A 22,360-nucleotide genomic window follows, 5' to 3' on the forward strand; every position below is an offset into this window, starting at 1 on the left:
GCTAAAGACTGGCTGGTGGTTGTGACTGGCTGTGAAAAGAGCCTGTGCAGAGCCCGCCTCCGACTGACCGGGAGCTTCCCGCCCCGCTCTCAGCCAATCAGAGATCATATCTAGGGGGCGTGCCGGTGGGAGGCGGGGTCCGGCCGGAGCCGCGGCAGAATGGACCTGTCTGAGCAAGTTCCCCAGCTCCGGAGATTCTTCTTGGTTGTTGTGCGCTGCTGTGTCTCTCTGCGTGATTTTTTGGATCGTCGTTGCTTCTCCGGGCCTTGGGCTAATTGCGGGTGCTGGACCTGGAGCCGGAGTCGCGGCTTTCCACTTTGTCACATTCCAGAGTGTGGTGGAGCCCCTGGGGTAACTTTGCTTTTCTGTAACCCTCCTAGCAGGAATGAGGCAGTTGTGCCCCTCAGGTTAGCCCTCTGCCGAGAAACAAAAGCTCCCCAGAGAATTGAACTTTCCCCTGGAATCTTGTGCTGGGAGACGCTGCTTGGTGTTAGCCAGATTAGAAACTTGTTTGAGTTAAGAGATTTCACACAGATCACCTCACTGGATGAAGCCTAGACAGTGATGGGTGGGACCATCCTTGACCTTGACTGTTCAGGTCTGTGATAGTCTGCTCCTCTACTTAAATCGTACCGTCTCATTAGGATCCAGAAGATAAGACTTCTCTTTCTCCCTCTTCCCAATGTGACCACATTAAATAAATCTTGGTTTTCTGTAGTTTACTATTACTTGTTTAGTTAACTTATTAAGAATGGTGGCCAGCCTGACTTATTGGATTGTCAGGGCCTAGGATCTGACTCTCAATTCCAACAACATTATGGATGATCAATTTACAGCCCTGGTGTAGACAAGATCAAGACAAGGTCGCTACCCCTGAACTATAATTCGGCCTTCCATAATTTAAAAGTCTCAATCGAACATGCTGTTCCCTCAGGACTGAACCCCGAGGCAGGTTCAGCATGGCAGCTGAGAGGGGTGTCATAACTGGAGCGTGGGGCTCCCGCAGTGTGGAGGCGGCAGGAGTCAGGATAAATGATCCTCCCCTTTCAGCAGAGACCCCACTATCCATCAGCTAGATGCGGGTTGCTTGCTGGCAGATACCCCGCCTGGTTGGCCCTGGTGAAGAAATGAGGTTGAGCAAGAGGATTAGAGTTCAAGGCTACCCTGACTACATAGGAAGTACCATGCCAAGCCTACCAGACAGGAAACGCTGTCTAAAAAAGGTGGGTAGGGAGGAAGCGGGGGAAGGCCTGGAGAGACGGCTCAGTGGTTAAAGTATTTGCAGCTTTTATAGAGGACCCAGGCTTGGTTCCCAGCACCTACACAGCAGCTTATAACTACCTATAACTCCAGTTCCAGGCAATCCAACTCCCTCTTCTGACATCCATGGCTCCTGCACACGAGTTATACACACACAAACACATACAATAAATATTTTTAAGTGGAAGAAAATGTTCCTGTAAATAGCCGTTAGTGTTTCTCCTGTACATTCTCCTGTAATTCAAAGAAGGTTTTTACTAATGTCTTGTTTGTGAGGAAGAGACACAAGCCCCACTTAACACATAGGAAAATGGTCTTAGACCCACAAGCCTACCTCCCCAAAGCTATGCCTGGGTTAGGCCCCAAACCTTGTTTTCTCATCCCTAAGTATATTGCCTTTGACCTGGCAACAGACTAGATTTCAGTCACAGCATCTATGTGTGGCCTGTCGAGTGTGGCCTCACCCAACAAAGGACTGTTAAACAGCCATTTTGTGCCAATAACTCTGCTCCAAATATTGACAGCACTCTAGAGAGCCAAGTATCACAGTGGACTGTTCTGCACCCAGTTCAAAGTCTGGTACGGGATACAAACACCAATTAAATATATCATTTTAGAGATGAAAAAATACTTTTTATGTATTTTCCAGTGCTAGGGGTGGAAACTAAAATCTTGTACTTGCTGGGCGAATGCTGTGCTGACTGCTGACATGCTAGTAAAAAAAAAAAAAAGTCAGCTGAGCCAAAGTAGTAGTTACTTTTCTGTGACTGTGGTAGAACACCATGACCAAAGCAATTTACAAAAAGAAGGTTTTCTTTGGGGCTTAGTTCCAGAGGGATAAGAGTCCGTCAGCATCACAGCGGGGAAGCGTGGCAGCAGGTTAGCAGGGCAGTTAGAGTAGCAGCCACGTGCTCACTTCTCAAACCCCAAACAGGAAGCAGATCCCGCATCAGGAATGACAAAGCCTTCCTCCAGCGACACACCTCCTTCAGCAAGGCACGCCTCCTAGTCCTCTGTTACCTAGGGAACATTCCTCCGTCTGAGTCCACAGAGGACATGCCCTTTCAAACCGCCACAACCAAGCACGGGGATGCACACCTTTAATCCCAGCACTCAGGAGGCAGAGACAGGAGGATCTCTGTGAGTTTGAGGCTAGCCTGGTCTACAGAGTGAGTTCCAGGACAGCCAGGATGACACAGAGAAACCCTGTCTTGAAAAACAGGAAAAGAAAAACACAAAACAGAATCTCAGCTAAAAGGATTGGTGGTGATGACAGAGGAGATGGGGAAATTATTATGTTTTTTTTTTAAACTTTTCATCTGACATTGCTGAAGGTTGAAATTCACACAACGCACATGGTAGGCAAACAACCACTGTGCCACATCCTCAGCGTGAATGCTGTGCTCTTAAGTGTGGGAAGAGAAGCCTCTCTGAGCATCTGACATGAGAGAAACTTGACTCAAGAAAGGGGCTTGGAACATAAGAGAGAAAGCAAGGGTTTGGCTTGAGCAACTAGGCAGGTAGAGCTGCAATTTTAACAGTTTTGTGACAGGGTCATGGTGGGGAATAAGATCCCAATGAAGGACCCCAACTCGTTTTAACCACAGTTATACCGTTTTGCAAAGGTTCACAGATAACAAGCTCAGTGTGCTGAGCAGATAACAAGCTTAGTTCAGGGCCTCCGGAATGCTGAGCAAAGATACCTGAGGTTAGAGCAAGGACAGTCTTATCTGGCTACAAGACAGGGGATTTATGGACTGGCCATAGAAACAAAGAAAGAGAGGATTGCGAGGCCTGAGTCACGTATAAAGCGGGGCTCGTCACGAGTCAGGGGCTGTGCAATCAGACATCTGGTCGCCAGCCAGGAAAAGGGGACAGGATAAGAGGAGCAGTAAACCGCTGAGTAGTCCTCTCATTGTTATTTAGGTTAAGAATTTACCACCCCGCATCTTGCTTCTGTAAACCTCGCTTTTTGCTCTCCTATAAAAACCCCTCACCCCCAACCTGCGGGCGCGCAAGTCCTCCGAGAGACTTTGTCGCCCCAGGTACCTGCGTATCCAATAAACCTCTTGCTGTTTGCATCCAGCTGCGTGTTTTCGACTGATCTTTGGGCACGGGGTCTCTCCCGAAGGAAGACGCCCACGGGAGTCTTTCACCCATAGCAGTTAAAATGTCTTCAGAGGCCTCCTGGGCATCCAGTCCCTAGAACATTTCAAGGTTTGGAATTCCAGGGAAGTAGGGGAGACGGCTCCATGGGTAAAAACACTTGCCGTGCGAGCCTGACCACCTGAGCTCCAGCCCAGACCCAAAGTGAAAGGTGGATGCAGTCGAGAACCTAGTAAATCTGTAAAGCCAGCATTCCTCCTGGGACGTGGCAGGAGGCGGGAGAATCATGCAGGGGCTGCAAACAGCAGAAACAACGAGAGACCCTGCCTCAAAACAGGGGAAGAGAGAACCGATTCCTGAAACTTATCCTTTGACCTCCACGTGCAGGCTTGCACACATACACACACACACACACACACACACACACCCATACACACACACACACACACACAGAGAGAGAGAGAGAGAGAGAGAGACACTGAGACTGTCAGAATCTAGCTGCTGCTCAGACTACGGGACCTTACAGTATCTCTTTCTCTGTCACAGATACCCGCAGGCACACTACTGAGTTTCTAATTAAGACTTCCAGGTGGCGGGCTCTGACCTGGGGGAGGGAGTTTACATCCAGGCCTGTTGAGCAGCTGCACTTCCTGTTTCCCACCCCTTTCTCTGCCATCCCCCCCCCCCCCCTGGGAGGGCCTGGCTGCGGGCTTGAGCTGTACCTGGCCTCACTAAGAGAATCCTGCTTCTGCCGCAGGAGCCCTGATTTTCCTCTCTTCAGAGTCCCCACCATGCTGTCTTGTCTCTGGTCCTGGGGTTTGAACTCTCTTCAGAGTGACTGCCGTGCTGCTGTCTGTGTTTGTTTGTCCATGGTACTAATAGCTCTTCTAATACTTAAAATAAATAAATAATATATTTATTTATGGGCTGGAGAGATGGCCCAGGATTTAAGAGCACTGGCTGCTCTTCCAGAGGTTTTGAGTTCAACCACAGCAACCACATGGTGCCTCACAACTATTTGTAATGAGATCTGGCTCCCTCTTCTGGTTTACATGTGTATATGCACACAGAACACTAAGCATAATAATTTATTATGTATATGGTGTTCTGCCTGCACGTATGCCTGCATACCAGAAGAGGGCACCAGATCTCATTACAGATGGTATAAGCCACCATGTGGTTGCTGGGAATTGAACTCCTGACCTCTGGAAGAACAGTCAATGCTCTTAACCACTGAGCAATCTCTAATACATTTCTTACTCTCTAACAATTCATCTCAGTGTTTCCTTGAACCCCCATGTGAGACCTTTCACACACATCTTTCTTTTTTTTTTTAATTTATTTGCTTTTATTTTACGTGTTTGGGTGTTTTGCTGGCATGTATGTCTGTGCACAGTTTGCATGCCTGGTGCATCCAGAGGCCAGAAGAGTTTGTCAGATCTCCTGAAACTGGAGTTACACAGGCAGTTGTGAGTCATCATATGGATGCTGCAACTGAAATTCAGGTCCTCAGGACGAGGAGCCAACACTGTTAATCACTAAGTCACTACTCCAGATCCCTTCTTACATATCTTTAAAAAAAAAAGAAAGAAAGAAAAAAGAATTACAAAAGACGAGGAGTTAGGGGAAGAAGGAATGAAAAAGGAGAAGCCCAACAGATGAGAGAAAAACCATAAAAACCTGTTGTCTTAGAAAATAAATGAGGTGCTGGGTGGTGGTAGTGCACGCCCTTAATCCCAGCACTTGGGAGGCAGAGGCAGGAGGATCTCTGTGAGTTCGAGGCCTGGCCAGTCTGGTCTCAAGAGTGAGTTTTAAGACAGCTAGGACTGTTACATAGAGAAATTCTGTCTAGACCCCTCCATCCCCCGCAAATAGAAAGCAAATGACACATTTTGTAGAAAGAGAGGCAATCCTGCCAAATACTAAAGACAGGGCAAATAAGTAAAGACAAAAATGATCATTTTTCTGGGACTAGAAAGACAAAATATTGAAATGCTAATAATGACAGTCACTACTAATGGTGTGTATCGTTCTTGCCCGGGCTCCTTTTTAATTTCATAATAGCTATCAAAAATTTAAATGTGGGGCTGGAGAGATGGCTCCGAGGTTAAATGCACTGGCTGCTCTTCCAGAGGTCCTGAGTTCAATTCCCAGCAACCACATGGTGGCTCACATAAGGTAGAACACTATATACATAATAAATAAATAAAATCTCTATAAAAAATTAGTAAGTAAGTAAGTAAGTAAATAAATGAAACGTTGTGGCGCATGCCTTTTTTCTCAGCAGGTGGGAGGCAGAGGCAGGAGGATCTCTGTGAGCTCAAGCCAGACTGATCTACAGAGAGAGTTCTCGACCAGCTAGAGCTATATAAGTGAGACCCTGATTCATACATTATATATGTATATAATGTATATATAACATATATATAATTTGTTATTGTATCAGGTTGGGATGGCACATACCTATGAAATCAGCACTTGGGAGGTACAAGACTGGTCTAGGCGAAATAGATTCTCTGTTATTGAAAAATAATCTAGATGTGTAATTACTTTGAGTTTTCAGCTCCAAGAATTTATCCAACAGTAATATTTACACAGAGAAAAGGATATAACAACATTTCAATCAGAATATTAATTGTAATAAAGACTAAAGCTTTCCATTATAACTTAGCTCACTGTTACAGAGTTAGTGGCTGTGCATGTGGAGACAGGTAACACACACTCCGTGTTGTTTTGTTATTACTTCTAAGTCTTTTGATGTGATCTCACTGTGCAGTCTAGGTTGCATCAAATTTCCAATCTTCCTGTGCAGGTATAAACCATTTTTTCTGGTCGTGTTTGTTTGTTTGTTTGTTTGTTTTGAGACAGTCTCCCGTAGCCCAGGCTGGCCTTGAACTCCACGTAGTTGAGGACTGCCTACAGTTTCTACCCTTCCTGCCTCTACCTCCTGAGCACTAGGATTACAGGCACGGCACACATCTGTGCTGTCAGGATGACGTCATCTAGTGTCGCTGGGCAGCTTCTTTTCTTCGGCCAGTTTAAAGACTAAACCGGCAGAAAAAGCAGGACCTCAGCATGCAGTCTAGTTTTATCAGCAGTGAAAGCCCAGGGTCTCTCAGCTCTGTGGAAACCCAAACCTCAGTGGGTATTATTTGAAAAAATTTATAGAGGAAAAGTTTGCTTTTCCTGGTTTAATTATCTATTACTCTCATTCTTGTGAACCTTAATTTCTTTCTACTTAATTTTTTTTTTTTTTTGAGACAAGGTTTCCCTGTGTAGCCCTGGCTGTCCTGGAGCACATTCTGTAGACCAGCCCAGCCTCGAACTCAGAGATCTGCCTGCCTCTGCCTCCCAAATGTTGGGATTAAAGGTGTGCACCACCACCACCACGCACCTCTCCTTAATTTTTATTGTCCATAAATAAAGACAGTGGGTGGCTCTAAATTTACATTTGAATGGCCTTAGAGCCATTCTACTTATACCCAGTAGAAAATACTTATGCCCAGGCTCCACCCTTATCTAAGAACTTGGAATGAGATCAGGCTATCCGTACTCTTTGATATTTGGCGTGTATTCTTTGCAATTCTCGCATCAAGAATATACACACATTAGGAACAAACTTCCACTGCTGTGAAATTATTTTCTTGGAATAAAAATTCCAGTTTTTGAGATAAATAATTTTTCTATCCTCTTAAGGATCATGTGTTTTATATATATATATCACATAATATATACATATATAACACATATATTACATATATGCATACACATATACATACCTAACACACACACACATATATGTATCACAGTGTAACCACTTGATCTATCCTAAGAACATCACAGTAGCCTGCAAACAGGATGCTATGATAGGTGCGTGTTCACTTTGGTGAGATCACTTTCTTAAGCCTTGTTCTTTTTTTTTTTTACTTGTTTGGTTTGTCTTGTTCACTAACACTTAGTGAAAAAAACTTTTCCTTTTACTTCCTTAGTTAGGACTGTGGGAATTGCTGCCCCGAGTTATATTTCCCTGCCCCCATTTGAGGTGCTTATCTGCAAAGAATCATAACTTCCCTCTGCTCCTGGAGTTGGATGAGGAAGTTTGAGTGCACGTGATTATTCCTTGACCCCTACTGGGGTCAGGTGAGAGTCCCTGCTTGGGTCGGGTGACAGTCCCTTCGCAGCCCACTCCTCTTTTGGTGCCATGGTATAAAAGCTAGCCCCAGCAGAACAATAAACAAGCTGCTGTTACACCTCAACCTCGTGCTCTGTGGATTCATTCAACCTGGACACCCTCCACCGAGACTCGTGGTTCCAGACCGTGCTGGCATGGTATAGGACAATAACCATAGTGTAACTGCCACTCTGGGAGGGTCCCTGCCTTCCTTGCTCATCTGTGATGCGTTCACCTAGCAACGGTTTCCGTGACGTGCAAACATTCTACTGGCAAACTGTGCAGTACGGCCACTCATTGGGGGTGTCTCCTGGAAACTGATCTTGGATTTGAGATTTTCTCTTGATCGCAAAATGGTAAAAAAGTAAAAATACGCTTTATTCTTTCTAATAAGTGAATCTTAGCAAACTATGTATTATGTGTAAGAAAGTAAGACACACAGAGAGTGTGAGGGAGATTCAGAGAGTTGTAGAGAGTAAGCTGTAACCTTGGATAAACTTAGATAGAACTCAGCTTCCATTTTAAAATAATTAATTACATATGCATTCATGTGTACTTACCATGTGTACCTGGGTGGTCAGAGGACAACTAACTGTGTGTGTTTGTGTGTGTGTGAGTGTGTACATGCACACAAAAACTTATATATAGTACAACATGCATGTGGAGGTCAGAGAACAGCTTCCAAGGGTTGGACTCTCTTACCAGGTGAGTCTTGGGGATCAAACTTGAGTTTTCTGGACTTAGTGGCAAGCACCTTTAAATGGTTGAACCACCTTACTGGCCTTTTCCTTCTCTTGAACCTCCATAAAAGAAAGCCCTAAATTAGGAACCAGGCCCCTGTGTATCCTTACCTGTGTGGCCCACGACTCCAGTGTATTCTGATCTGTGCCATCTCTCTGCTTCAGACAGAGTTTCTGTTTCTCAGCAAATTGGTTGTGCTTGTTCCAGTGCTTTGAATAAGATACCAGGAATCCGGGAACCCTGGACTCAGTGATGAAAGACACTCACTTCTCTTGGAGGTGACCCAGGCTTGATTCTCAGCACACACATGGCTGTTCACAGTTGCCTACAACTTCAGTTCCGGGAGACACAGTGCTCTCTTCTGACCCTTGAGGGCTCATACATATATACAGTGCATATATTAGACACTCAGGCACACACACACACACACAATAAGTATACATACATTATACACACACACACACACACACACACACACACAATATGTATACATACATTATAACAGAGAACCTGGAAATACCCAGCTCTGACCCTGACCTCCAGTAACACCAGCGCACTCAAGGACCTTGGGTGATCCTTAACACTGAAAAGAAAGTAATGTGAGCTGGGTGGTGGTGGCACACGCCTTTAATCCCAGCACTTAGGAGGCAGAGGCAGGCAGATCTTCATGAGTTTGAGGCCAGCCTGGTCTACAAGAACTAGTTCCAGGACAGGCGACAAAGCTACAGAGAAAACCTGTCTGGAAACAAACAAACAAACAAGAAAGTAACATGAGGTTATGTTTACGTTTTCCTCTGGGGCATAAAGAGCATAAACGACTGTATGCATCTTATCAATTCATGTTTGAGTTTTTATGGTCTGGCTATTTCTTGAGTGCTGTAGTTGGCATTTCTGATAGACTGAAAAATTGAAAATGAGGGAAATTCACAAGTCATAAAGCTATGACATAGCATTAAGAATGATGTGTGTGTGTGTGTGTGTGTATTCAAATGACACTTCAACAATTCTACACTCTCTTTAGAAACTAGGTCCACGTTGTCTTGAAGAATCAAGCTCAGCAGGCAGCTCCTCCTGCGGCCTGACTACGCACTGAGACTCTACTGGAACTCTCTGGCCATTTTTGCTGTTGGCTCAGGCCAGGCCTCATCACCTCTTCCTGAGTGCTATACAGAAACTTCCCTTGGAAGCACCGTGGCTCACCGTTAGCGGCTCCGTTTCACGCTTGCTGTATCTCCAGCATGGCAACGCCACTCCAGGCTTTAAGTCACTCAGATCCAGGAAGGCTTGCCGACAGCCAAACCAAAGAGGCCTGTGAGATGAAACCACCAGAAACCGGGCACCTAGCACCTCTATCAGCTCAGGAAAATGTCCCAGGGGTGAGTGGTACCCTGGTATTTGGTCCCCATTTTCCAAAGGAAGTAAAATATCACTTGGCTGCTGTTGAGAGCTAACCTAAGAAAGGGGAGGTTCGCTCCTGGCTGCCCATTCGCTGGTGAACTTCGCATTTCTTTGCTAGGAAATCACACAAGATAAATTCAGGGATCTGCTGGCAGAGTTCAGCAGGTAAAGCTGTTTGTGCATTAGCCCAATGGCCTGAGTTTGAGTCCTTCCACAAGGTGGAAGGAGAGAACCAACTCCAGAAAGTTGGCCTCTGACCACCACATGCAATCTGGGGCACACGCTCCATCATACATGTGCAGCAAATGCAAAGAAAAGAAGAAAAGGTTAAACATCCCACTTTTTTGTTTTCTGAGACATAGTCTCACCAGATAGCCCAGGCTACCCCTCGCATTTATGTCTCCTCCTCCATCACCCTCTAAAGTGCTAGAACTGTCGGTGTGAGCCCCCATACCTAGCTCTGACTGTCTGCATGACTGACCTGACGCTATGCAGTCAGGCGATCTTCACGCTTAACGCTGATCCTCCTGCCTCTGTTTCCCTAGTGCTGGGAGTACACGTAGGCAACCATACCAGGCCTCTCCAACTTATACTTTTTAAATTCTGTCTCTTGTGTGTGTGTGGCGGTGGTCAGAGGACAGATGACCTGCGAGAGTCAGTTCTCTCCACCATGTGGGTCCCAGGAACAGAACTCAGGTTTTCTGGCTTAGCAGCAAGTGCCTTTACCTGCTGAGCCATCTGGGGCACCCTGCCCCTGGCTGATTCCTCGGTGTAACAAGAAAACGTGAAACAACTGGATCTAGTGAGACCTCCAGTACGTTTTGGGTTTGCCTTTTTGGTAGTTCAGTTTACCAGTGCCCATTACTCCCAGTCAAAATGAGAAACCGGCAGAGGATCTCTGATCATTATTTTGTAGATCAGGAAACCCCACTTGGGATCCACCACGGTGATTTAGTAGCAACACTAGATGGTCCAATTCTATCTCTCTAGTGCACTATAGTGCTGCTGGGTTTACAGGCCAGTTTTGTGACCTTAATGGGAATATTTCTGGAGTTTCAATCTTCTCAGAGCAGATGATAACCCTTCCATTTCAAGAGCACCAGAAAGATCCACCCAGTCTTTATCCTACTATTGCTAGAGGATGAATCCTGAGCTGAGCATTGGAGAGATGCAGATGGAGATTTAAGGAAGTATTATGTTTTCTATGGTTTGAAATGAAGACGAACCTAGTTAGTGTCTTTATTAGGAAAAGAAAAACATTGCATTAAAAAATAAATGATAGAAGCCAAGTATCTAATATGTCATGATGAAAACCATGATTTTGTACATTAATTAACAATTTTAAGTAAGTGACACAATGCAAAATAATACTGCTCTTCAATCTTAGCAGCTGAATTCTAAGGGTCTCAGTGCTCCTGAGTATGTCTGGGAATTTGAAAGCACTTGGTGTGGTTGGAGGTACAGCTCAGTCGGTAGAACGCTTCCCTGGAGTGTGGACAGCCCTGGGGTTGGATCCTCAGGTGTGGCACACATGCCTGTAACCCTAGCATTTGGGAATCAGAGGCAATAGGGTCAAAAATTCAAAGTTATTCTCAGCTATATAGTAAGTTTGAAGCCAACCTGGGCTACATGAGACCTAGTCTCAAAACAAACAAACAAACAAACAAACAAACAGGACTTTGCCATTTTCAATATTATATAGTGAATATAAACAGTATAACATTTATATTAATAAAGTAGTTGTCATCTTATTTTTAATTAATTTTAACTACGACATCATAACACAAGATGCCTGGTTTGAGATCCAGATTTCAAACAACACACTGTAATGCATAGTAGTATATACTTGTCATCTCAGCTGCTTGGGAGACGGAATCACCAGCAGGGCCACTGGAATTCACAAATAAGTGGTCGTCCTGGGCAATATAGTGAGTCTCTGTCTCAACAGTAAAGTCAAAGGAAACAGCACATTTTCTTTGAGAGCAAGTATACTTAAGATCCAGTTTGGGGCTGGGTGGTGGTGGCACACACCTTTAATTCCAGTACCCGGGAGGCAGAGGCAGGTGTATATCTGTGTGTTTGAGGCCAGCCTGGTCTACAGAGCTAGTGCCAGGACAGCCCAGGCTACATAGTGAGATTATGTCTCTAGATAAATAAATAAATATAAAACACTTTTAAAGAGAAAGAAAGGAAACTTGTTTGTATTAGTTACTTTTTCTGTTGCTATGATAAAATATCACAACAGAGAGAAACTTGTGGAAGAGTTTATTTTGGCTTACGACTCTGGAGGGTAAGAGTCCATCATGGCGGGGAGTAACGGCAGCAAGCAAGCAGGTATGATGGCAGGAGCAAAAGCTGAGCCATCACGTGTCAACCATAAACACGGAGCAGAGATCCAACTGGAAGTGGGAGAGAGCTTAAGTTCACTGAGCTCTCCCATAGGGAGGCGCTTCCTCCAGCAGCGCTGCAGGAAGCGCCTCCCTATACCTCTCCGAACAGCTCCACCACCTGGGGACCACGTGTTCAGATGCTTGAGCCCAAGCGAGTGTGGGGAGGGGGCATTCCTTGTTCAAAACACTACACTGCTTTTCTAGGGTGTGTGTGTTGTACATTTGTGATGTGTGTAATTATGTGTGGTGTATGTCCACATGTGCCTACACAGGGAGTTGGGTAGCCTCCTCTGTCACCCTCTGTCTTACTCTTTTGAGGCAGTGTCTCTCTGAATATGGTTGCTAGGTTAGAAGTCAGCAACTCAGCCTTCCCGTCTCTGCTCCATCAGCCCTGGAGGTAAGCACTGGACCATCCCTCTAGTGCAGCCTTTGTTTTCGTTTTCATTTTCTTTTGGTCCAGTATCTTTATTTTCTAGGTCATATATTACAATTCAGTACTCACATCATCTACTGCTATTTTCTTTTTCTTTCTATACTCCCTCCCCACTGTTTTTGGTAACATTCTGTGGTTGACCTAGCATGTCTTCTCCTTTTTGTTTGTTTTCTTTCATCTTTAGAAATGCTTGGGTTCTTTTTGTGGTTTCTTTTTCTTTTCTTTCCTTTGTTTGTTTTGAGACAGGGTTTCTCTATGTAGCCTTAGCTGTTCTTGGCTCTTCTGGGACTTATTCATTAGACCAGGCTGGCCTTAAACTCAGAGATCTGCCTGCCTCTGCCTCCCAAGTGCTGAGTAAAGATGTATGCTCGCCAGAAGCTTTTTAAAGTAAAGACATATTGTAGTAGACTCAACGTTTGTTTGTATAAAATATCTTTATTTTATTCTTTTGGTTTCTTTGGTTTTATTTTTCTTTTTTGTTTTTGAGACAAGGTTTCTTTGTGTAGCCCTGGCTGTCCTGGAACTTTCTTTGTAGACCAGGCCTCGAACTCAGAGATTTGCCTGCCTCTGCCTCCTGAGTGCTGGGATTAAAGACCTGTGCCACCACTGCGGGCATCTATTCTTAATCTTAAAACATAAACTAGGCATGTAACTCAGGTACTTGGGAGATAGGAGGGTCACACCTTGTCTCAAACAAGCAAACACCCAAATATAATTTAATTCAGTGTGATATACTGGGTGACATTTCTGGTATTTCACTGATTTTTAGGAAATACGTTTATTTTATGCACTATTGTAAATTTGAAAGTACGTTTCCAGCTAAGTATGAACAATATGAACTGTCTCCTCTTTAAGATACCACCCCAACTGCTAAGATAAGACAATATGGGTGGCTGGAGAGATAGTTCCCTTTGTAAACTGCTTATATCATAACCACGAGGACCTGAGGTCAGTTTCCGACATCCACATGAAACCCATAGGCACAAGCCAAATGTGCTTATAATTTGAGCACTGTAGAGACTTGTACAGACAGATACTGGACGAGCAAAAAGCTGGTGAGAGACATCTCAAAAACTAAGGTGGACAGCACCTAAGGAAACACACGCAAACACACACACACACACACACACACACACAGCAAAAGGGAAAGTATTAAAATTTATACTTCTCGGAATGGATGAAAGATGATACTTTTTCTTAGTACATTAAAGTTACGATTCTGCTGCTTTCCAGTTTCTGTGTAATTAGTGAGAAATCACTTTGATTGCTGTCTGTAATTATCTGTCTTATAGGCTGCTCTCAAACGCAGCACATAGCTGAGAATGACCAGGAATGTCTCTTATCCTTCTCTCTCCACCTCCTGAATGCTAGGATAGCAGGTGTGTGCCACCACGTCTGGTTTTCCATTAGCTACCTTTTTTCCTTTCTTTTCTTTTTAGAAACTACTTTTTTTTTTAAAGAAAAATATTTATTTTGCGCGTGCGTGTGTGTTTGTGCATGTGTGTGTGTTTGCACATGAGTATAGGTGCCCTCAGAGGTCAGAAGCAATAATCAGATCTCTTGGGTAGAATTGCAGGTGATTGTGAACCACTCAGGTTGGTTTCTGGGAACTGAACCCGGATCCTCTGGAAGAGCAGCGTAGAGCTCTTAATATCTCTCCAGTCCCTTGGGACTATTGCTCACTTTTTTTCCTCTTTAGATATATTTTATGTGCATGATATTTTGTTTTCATGTGTGTATTTGCACCACATGCATGCCTGGTGCCCTTGGAGGTCAGAAGAGGTTATTTGATCCCCTAGAACTGGAGTTACAGATAGTTGTGAGTCACCATGTGGGTGCTGGGAATCGAACTCAGGTCTTCTGCAAGAGCCACAGGTGCTCTGAACTGCTGAGTTGTCTCTTCAGAAGCTATTTTTAAAAATTCTTACAGTGTATGTATTTGTATGTATGTGTGTGTGTGGTGTATGTACACATATGTGTGCATCTGTGTACATCTGCACATGCGCTTAGAGGTCAGAAAAGCAGCTGGATGTCCTCCTTCATGATCCTCTACTCTATTCCTCTGGGGCAGGGTCACTCCCTGAGCTTGGAGCTTGCGGTTATTTGTCTGTCTGTCTAGGCTGGCAGACTGCAAGCCCCAGAAATAATCCTGTCTCCACTCTCACCTGCTCAGGGAAGGCGACAGCTGTATTCAGGACCAGGACTTGTTACCCGGATGCAGGAATCTGCGCTCCTGACCTCAAGCCAGTGCAGCCAGAGCTCTTGCCTGCTGAGCCTCCTCCCCAGCCCTTTATAGTGTTAGCAGACACACGTGGAAATGTCTCCAGGGGTTTTCTGTGTTTTCTTGATTCCTGTACTTTCAGAGACCCCAGCACACGATTCAGACAGGCCGCACTTGCTTCCGGCTAGTAGAAACTATTGGCAGGTAAGCATTCTGTTTAGAAGAATGTAAAGCCGTTTTTCCAACCAGCAAGATGCTTGCCATTTTCCTGGAAGCCATTGAGTTTATTAGGACAGTTCCGTTTGTCGCTACTTATTGTAAGAGTTTGTGTGTGCTAACGATTGTGGGTTTGATCCTCAGGGCACATACTTAGTTAATTAACTGGCCCTTTCTCTTTATAGGCCCGTTTTGATCCACCTCTTGAAGTGGTTCCTACCAGGAACCCAATCACATACAACAATAAGGCAACGGACCAAGTCCATCCTGACCTTGCCAGCTTGTTGGTGAAAAACAAGACTCTTTTAGCTGAGGTATATGTTTATGAGAAACAAAACGGTGGAATTATATCTTCTGTAAATGTTTAGGAGAGAAATTTCTGCTAGCTACTAAAGGCACAAGGCATTTTCTTAACCCAGTTTCGTCCCTTCCCCTCTGCATCGAACTCACTCATCATGGCAGAGCAGAGTTTAGACTCACATCTTCCTTTGCCACGCCTATGGAGTGAAGCGCCTAGTTCAGGGGTTTTTGAGCTGATAGCCAACTTTGGAAGTCAGCATACTACTTGTGAGATATCATTCTTGAAACTTTTGACATTGGACGTGGAGAGCTGGCTCAGCTGTTAAGGCACTGAGTGCTCTTCCAGAGGACCTGTGTTCAATTCCCAACACCACATGGCTCTCAACTGTCTGTAACTCCAGTTCCAGGGGATTTGATCCCATCTCTAGTCAAGACACCAGGCAGACACCAGACACATGTGTGGTACATAGATACATATTCAGACAAAACATCCACAGATATAAAATGAAAAAATATTTAAAAGTAGATAAAACTTGTGGCATAATAATAATCAATATGTGTAAGCATCTCCCCCCGCCTCTCTTGTGTGTGTGTGTGTGTGTGTGTGTGTGTGTGTGTGTGTGTGTGTGTAATGGCTGAAATTCTAACCCAGGACTTCGCACAATCAAGACAAATATTCTACCACTGAGCTACACTGCCTGTCCCAAATAATTTTAGTGGAAGAAATGAGTTCTTTAGTGTTCCTCCCCTACCCCCGCAGCAAATATCCATTAGTTTTATTTAATACTTGGTAAGAATCTGAGTGACGACATCCAAACCACATTCATAGGAACTGCCTTGACTTTTACGCCCTGTGATGAAGCCCTGGGAAGCGCTTGTAGGAATTCTTTAATTGAGCCTAACTATTCCCAAGGTTTGTTGACGGAGAGACAGCCTTCTAGTAACTGTGGTTGGAGGATCACTGGTCCTTGTCACCGTGAAGGGCTCTTCACTGTTCCTTCTGTTCGACTTCTCTGTGGTGACCTTCAAGTAGAATCCTCAGAATGCTTCAAACAGGGGCCAGCCAGTTGGGCGAGCAAATCTGACTGCGGCCACATTTGCCTCCACAGCGACTATAGCAAAGCATCAAACCGAGGGCTTAAACTGCAATGTTTTCTAGCGGTCACAGAGGCTAGAAGTATGAGACAAGGGGCCAGTGGGTTCCTTTCTCCTGAGATGTTTCTTTTTAGGTTGTAGACGGTGATCTTATCCTGGTGTTTCCCCCAGCATCTTTGTTCAAGTCCCCCCCTTCTCCTCCACTCCCCACCTCCTTTTTCTGCACCTCCTCCATTTTTGAAGATTAATTTTAGTTATATTTATGTGTGTGAATCTGTGTATGTCTCTGAACATGCATGCAGGTGCCTCAGGGGGTCAGGAGAGGGGGGTCAGGTCTCTTGGAGCTGAAGTTCCAGGCGACTGTGAGCTACCAAATGTGGGTGCTGGGAACCGAGCACTAATGCATACAGCACACACACACACACACACACACACACACACACACACACACACTTGTGTAAACCCCCCCCCACGAACATGAATGCATACAGCGCGCGCACACACACACACACACACACACACGTGCACGCGTTGTCCTAGTTTACTCCCTTTTGAGACCAGGCTGAGCCTTGAACTCTCAGAGTTCCGCCTACCTCTGACTGCTGAGCGCTGGGATTAAAGGTGTGCGCCACCACCGCCTGGCTCTAATTTGCTTTGTACTGCTGTGATAAACATCATGAATAAAAGCAATCTTGGGAGGAAAGGGTTTATTTCACGTTACAGATCGGAAGTCCTTCATAAAGGGAAGTCAAGGCAGGAACCCGAAGGCAAGAGCTGAAGCAGAGACCATGGAGGAGTACTGTTTACTTACTTGTTCAGCCTACTTTCTCCTACAGGGGTGACACTGCCCCCAGTGAGCTGGGCCCCTATCAATTATCCTCCTAGAAAATGCCCCCCACTTGCCTGATCTAGTGGAGGCATTTTTCTCAGTTGAGGTTTCTCTTCCTAGATGACCCGTAGTTTGTGTCAAGTTGACCAAACAACTACTGTTATTTTTCACATTACCATTATAATAACACAGTAAATGGGCCATCAGGATGTTAGAACAAGCCAGGCTTAATAAAATAAACCTATCTGTCACGTGTGATAAGGCGCTAGGAGGAAGGGCTCCTGAGCGATCAGATTTTCTAAAACATAGAGTCAGGTCTCTGTTCGCTCTTGATCTGAAGAGAAAAAAAGCAAACACAGGTTTGAGATGAGGAGAGAGAGATCAGAGCAACAAGGAGAGGGGAGGAAGGAATGTTCGCATGCAGGAACATTAGGAAAGATCTGCCTTCAGGATCCAGGACTCCTCTCCGCCCAACAGGCTGTGGCACCTTCTGCAGTAACAGGGAGGTGGCAAGCATCATTCTCTACAGTATGACTTAGTAAAAACGCTTGAAAAGTTTGGGGTCCTGTTAGATTCGACTTGGATGCAATCATTAGTAGTAGGCTGGCGTGTGTGCATTCACCCCCTGGCATATATAAGGCAAGCACTCTATTTTTAACTGAACTATAAGGTGTGACTATAGAAAGGTCGATGCTTGTTGTTTAAGGTAGACTCTCACTAGGTAGCTCAAGATGGCCTTGAACTTGCAATCCTCCTGCTTCAGTTCCCGAGAGCTGGAGAGAGTCACCCTTCCTTCCACCATGCGGGTCCTAGGGATGCTGCTCAGCTTGTTGAGATTGGCAATAAAAGCCTTCATCGGCTGAGCCATCTTTCTGACCCTTAAGAAGCTTTTCAACCAAACTCCCAAGAAAGGTTTCAGGTACCTTAAAGAATATATGTAAATTATTTTCAAGAATTTCAAAGATTCTCTTTGGTTGGTTGTTTTGAGATGGTGTCTCACTATGTGGTCCTGGCTGATCTTGAACTCATTGGTTCAACTGATTCTCTTCTTTAGGTTTCCAAGTAGCTCAGACTGCAGCCGGGTGCCACAGTGCCTGGCTCACTATCATGCCTGACTTTCAAAGTATTGTTTTTTTTGAAGTTATCCTCTGTACATATATAAACATCTAAAGGGTCCTTTAGGGTCATTTTGACATGGTTTTAGATACCACATGCATTAAAAAGTATTCCATCCAGGTGAGGTGAAGTGCACCTGTAAGTCCAGCATTCAGGAGGTTTCTGTAGAAGGATTACATCAGAGGCTAGCCTGGGCTACTCAGGGCTATGGATGAAACTTAGTGGTAAGGCACATGCCCAGCAATGTGCAAGCCCGAGTTTGATCTCCGACTACACTCCCCCTCCCCCAAGAAGTATTTCAGAGCTCCTATTGGCATTTTCAAATTTAATAAAAATTTCAAGCCAGAGCCAGAGGAATGGTTCACTGGGTGAGGGTGCCCAGTGCCAAGACTGACAACCTGAGTTGAACCCCAGGACGCGCGTGGTGGAAAGAGAGAACCAATTCTTGCAGGTTGTCCTCTGACCTCTGCATATGTTCCGTGACGCGTACCTCCCAACCCCAATCCACTCCCACACAAATAAATACAATTTAAAAAAGAAAAAAAAATCAAGCCAGTCCTGGCTGAACGCTCCTGGAGAGCCAGTACCCAGGAGGCTGAGTAAATAAGATGCCGAGTTTAAGATCAGCCTGGATTGCCTAATGAGACCTTGTCTCCAAGTAAAAATTTAGTGACATTTATTATTATACGGTATCCTCCTGTTAATGTTAGAAAAGGAAGCTTGGTGATTCCAACAAGATACCTGAGTCTCAGCATGAGTCATCTTTGCCTTCCTCAGCAACCTACCATTTAGCCCCACAGCGCCCCAATTGTCTTCGTAAGGCAGCTTTTCTCTTCACGACACGCATTTCAATTTTTTGTTATAATTAACCCGATCTCTTTATATAACATACAAAAATAATTGCCATGTGTTTCTGTCCTATAACGAAGAAACAGGTGCAAGAGATCTATATTTGGGTGAGGCCAGATATAGAAGGCATAAATTCAAGCCTATTCAGTTGGTGATTGTTTAGGGAACACGGTATTGAGATAAAACTCTTGCATAGGTGGGCTGTAGTAATGAGCTAAGAAGCCACTACTAACACATAAAGTCGGATATTATAAGTTGGATGTAAACGCAATGTGTTTTAAAGATCTCCCTTTATTTTATGTGTATGGGTGTTTGCCTGCATGGTTAAAAGAGGATGTCAGGCCCTTGGAACTAGTGTTAGACAGTTGCGAACCGTGGCATGGTACCGGGTGCTGGAAATCAAACCTACTGTCTCCTGCCAGGTTAGCGGGTGCTTTCGCTCTGTGTGGAAGAAGGAGGACTTCCTGAATAAAACAGGTGACGTACTGTGGGTCACGTCCTGTCCGTCTCGGTGTCCCCATCCTTCAGCCCCTCAAGACTGTCCCAAAGAAGACCATCAGTACAACGGCCCACTGCAGTCACTGAGTGCAGCCCAATGCAGCAAGGAATGCATCCGGGTCTTTGAAGGGCACTTGCTTTCCTTCACTCATCCGCCTTGAAGCTGCACTGTCTAGGATGTCGGCAGAAACCTCCTGGAGTTGTAATGAAATCACTATTGGTCTAGCGCTTGCTTTCCCTTTACCCCCGTGAACTTAGTGTCCTACACAAGGAATGCAAGACCATGTTCCCTGTCACTCACACTGTCAATAAGGGAGCCCACCACCGACTGTGATTGGATGAGACGCACATTCTTCTAGCTGCTTCCACAAATGCTGGCCCTGCCTAGATGTGAAATTTCGCCGACAGCACAGGCATTCACTGTAGATCTTAAATGAGCCATGTATTTTGCTTACTAGCAAACCCAGAGATGTTGGTTGGGTCAACTCTAACCCCATGGAATTGGGTCTGCAACCCTGACTAGGAGTGACGAGGGAGGACAGACAGACAGACACACACACAGAACAGCTGGGTGTGCACACACACAGAACAGGTGGCTGTGCATGCTGTAATGGAGACGAACCTATTAACACAACAATCTGAAACCTCAGTGTGTTTATTAGATACGGCACTGGGGGAGGACTTAGCTGGTCCCCATAGGATTTTGAGGTGGAGCAGCCTCTCAGGCAGTAAATATCCAGAAGGACGAAGCTGCAGTTGCTGGTTTTTGAACAGAATGATCAAGTCTTCATGAACACTCTTACTTGGAGGGCAGAGGAAGGCTTTGCCTTTCTGAACCTGGGGTTGGCCTGGTTCCTTTGTCCTTGGCACGGCAGGCTCGTGTCGAGCAAGGCACACTCACTCAGAACTGTAGCTCAAGATGTCACTTTTCCACTACAGTCAAGCAACTACTGAAGAGAAACGCAAACTGTGAAACACACATTACCAGTCCCTGCAAATACAGCAGGAAGCAGACCCAGAGGTGTCAGGGTGCCTGGGAGCCCTGAGGTGTAGAGCTGGGCATTAAATAGAAAACAAAAGAGAGAGACTTCTTTCTCACAAGGAGACTGCCTTTCTCACAGGCAGTGGGCTGGATCGCTGACCGGCATGACTGGTGGATCTCAGTGGTCACAGGAGTGTGAACAGAAGTTATTTACTAGAGCCATGGCCCTTCCTGTCCTGGGAGAGAGGAGAGATGCGTCAGTCATCAGTCTGGGCTGTGACTGTCCTGGGTTGCCTGTGGTTCTGGGCTCTGGTGGGCTGAGCTTCTTAGGTCTTGGAGAACTAGTTAGCAGCCTGTGCCATGCTCTGTCAGGAAGAGCCCTGAAAACTGGCGGGTAGGTTCATTCCAGCATGGAGATCTTTGACTCATTGAAATCAAGGGCAAAATTGCTGTTTGGAAAACCTAACTAGATACAGCTGGATGATCCATGGCTGATGAGTCAATGCCATTAAACATTTTCATCTGGAGCCTGAGCACAAGTTTAGATCTGTCGCTGTAGCCTTACTTACTGTCTGTTTGCGTTGTTGTTGTTGTTATTGTTATTATTATTATTGACAATAATACTTTCAGTATGTAGACAGGGCTGGCCTTGGATGCTTCTGACTTTCCTGCTGGTGTGAGCCACTACACTCCACTGGTTGTTATTGTTATTATTATTATTATTGACAGACTTTCACTGTGTAGACGGGGCTGGCCTTGAACACTTCTGACCTTCCTGGTGGTGTGAGCCACCACACCTTACTGCTCTCCTTTCTCCTTCACAGACCTCTGTTGTTCTTGGACTTGCTTTTCCCCCAGCAAGCCATCTCTCTTGTTTCTTTTCATAACTTTCTGATCTCTTCTTCCCTTTCTCTGTCTTTTAAAAAATATTTTAAAATTTTATTTTATTACTTTGCTTGTCTGCATGCATGTGTGTGCCCCATGCATATCCAGTGCTCACAGAGGTCAGGAGAGGGTATCCATTCCCTAATTGGGGTTAGAGACAGTTGTGAGACAGCTTGTGGGTGCTGGTAATTGAACCTGGGTCCTCTGGATGTGTAATCAGTGCTTTTGACCACTGAGCCATTTCTCTCCTTTATTTGTATTAAAATATAGCTAGTCATTTTATTTATTTATTTATTTACTTACTTACTTACTTATTTATTTTGAGATAGAGTTTCTCTACATAGTCTTAGCTCTCCTGGAACTCACTATGTAGACCAGGCTGGACTTGAACTCACAAAGACCTGCCTGCCTCTGCTTTCTGAGTGGTGGGATTAAAGACATGCACCTTTTTAAACTTTGCTCTTCCTGTGGATTGACCCCTTTATATTTTCCCTACCAGCACAAGATCAGGAACCAAAACAGGCCTGTGAGCATGCTTGTGAGTCACACACCAAAAGCAAGACATCTAAGGCTAAAGCATTGCTCCTTTCTGGAAGTTCCCAAATCCATTATTCCTGTATTTAGTAGTTACAGAAGTATAAAGACTCACACAGTTTTAATGTTTAATAAATATATTTATTATTAATATCATTATATTATATACAATTATATATTTTTTCCCAAACATACTGTGTCATTGTGTTTTATCTTAAAGGGCTTTTAAACCTCAAGATATACTGTTAAGGAATAGGTTTGAAAAGCTTCAAACCTAAGTTACAGTAACTTAGTATCACAAATGTTTAAAAGTAAGATGAGAAGTTATTTTAAGTA

At 44.8% G+C, this 22,360-nt stretch overlaps 1 protein-coding gene across 3 annotated transcripts in view; it reads left to right on the forward strand.

The window, feature by feature from the left end:
• The first annotated feature begins 7,795 nt into the window (after positions 1-7,795).
• The window catches only part of LOC125388064 (uncharacterized), a 30,575-nt gene continuing 16,010 nt past the window's right edge, over positions 7,796-22,360 (forward strand). For 2 of the 3 annotated variants that reach the window (XM_048415956.3, XM_048415957.3), the window contains exons 1-3: positions 7,796-7,893; positions 9,300-9,654; positions 15,122-15,250. In XM_048415956.3, coding sequence (XP_048271913.3) covers positions 9,517-9,654; positions 15,122-15,250 — 267 coding nt within the window. In that variant the 5' untranslated portion in view covers positions 7,796-7,893; positions 9,300-9,516. The remainder of the gene's footprint in view (positions 7,894-9,299; positions 9,655-15,121; positions 15,251-22,360) is intronic. The other variant, XM_048415958.3, reaches the window with a different exon arrangement.

This window comes from Myodes glareolus, chromosome 11 (assembly GCF_982192425.1).
Source record: "Myodes glareolus chromosome 11, mMyoGla1.1, whole genome shotgun sequence".
NCBI classification, from domain to species: domain Eukaryota; kingdom Metazoa; phylum Chordata; class Mammalia; order Rodentia; family Cricetidae; genus Myodes; species Myodes glareolus.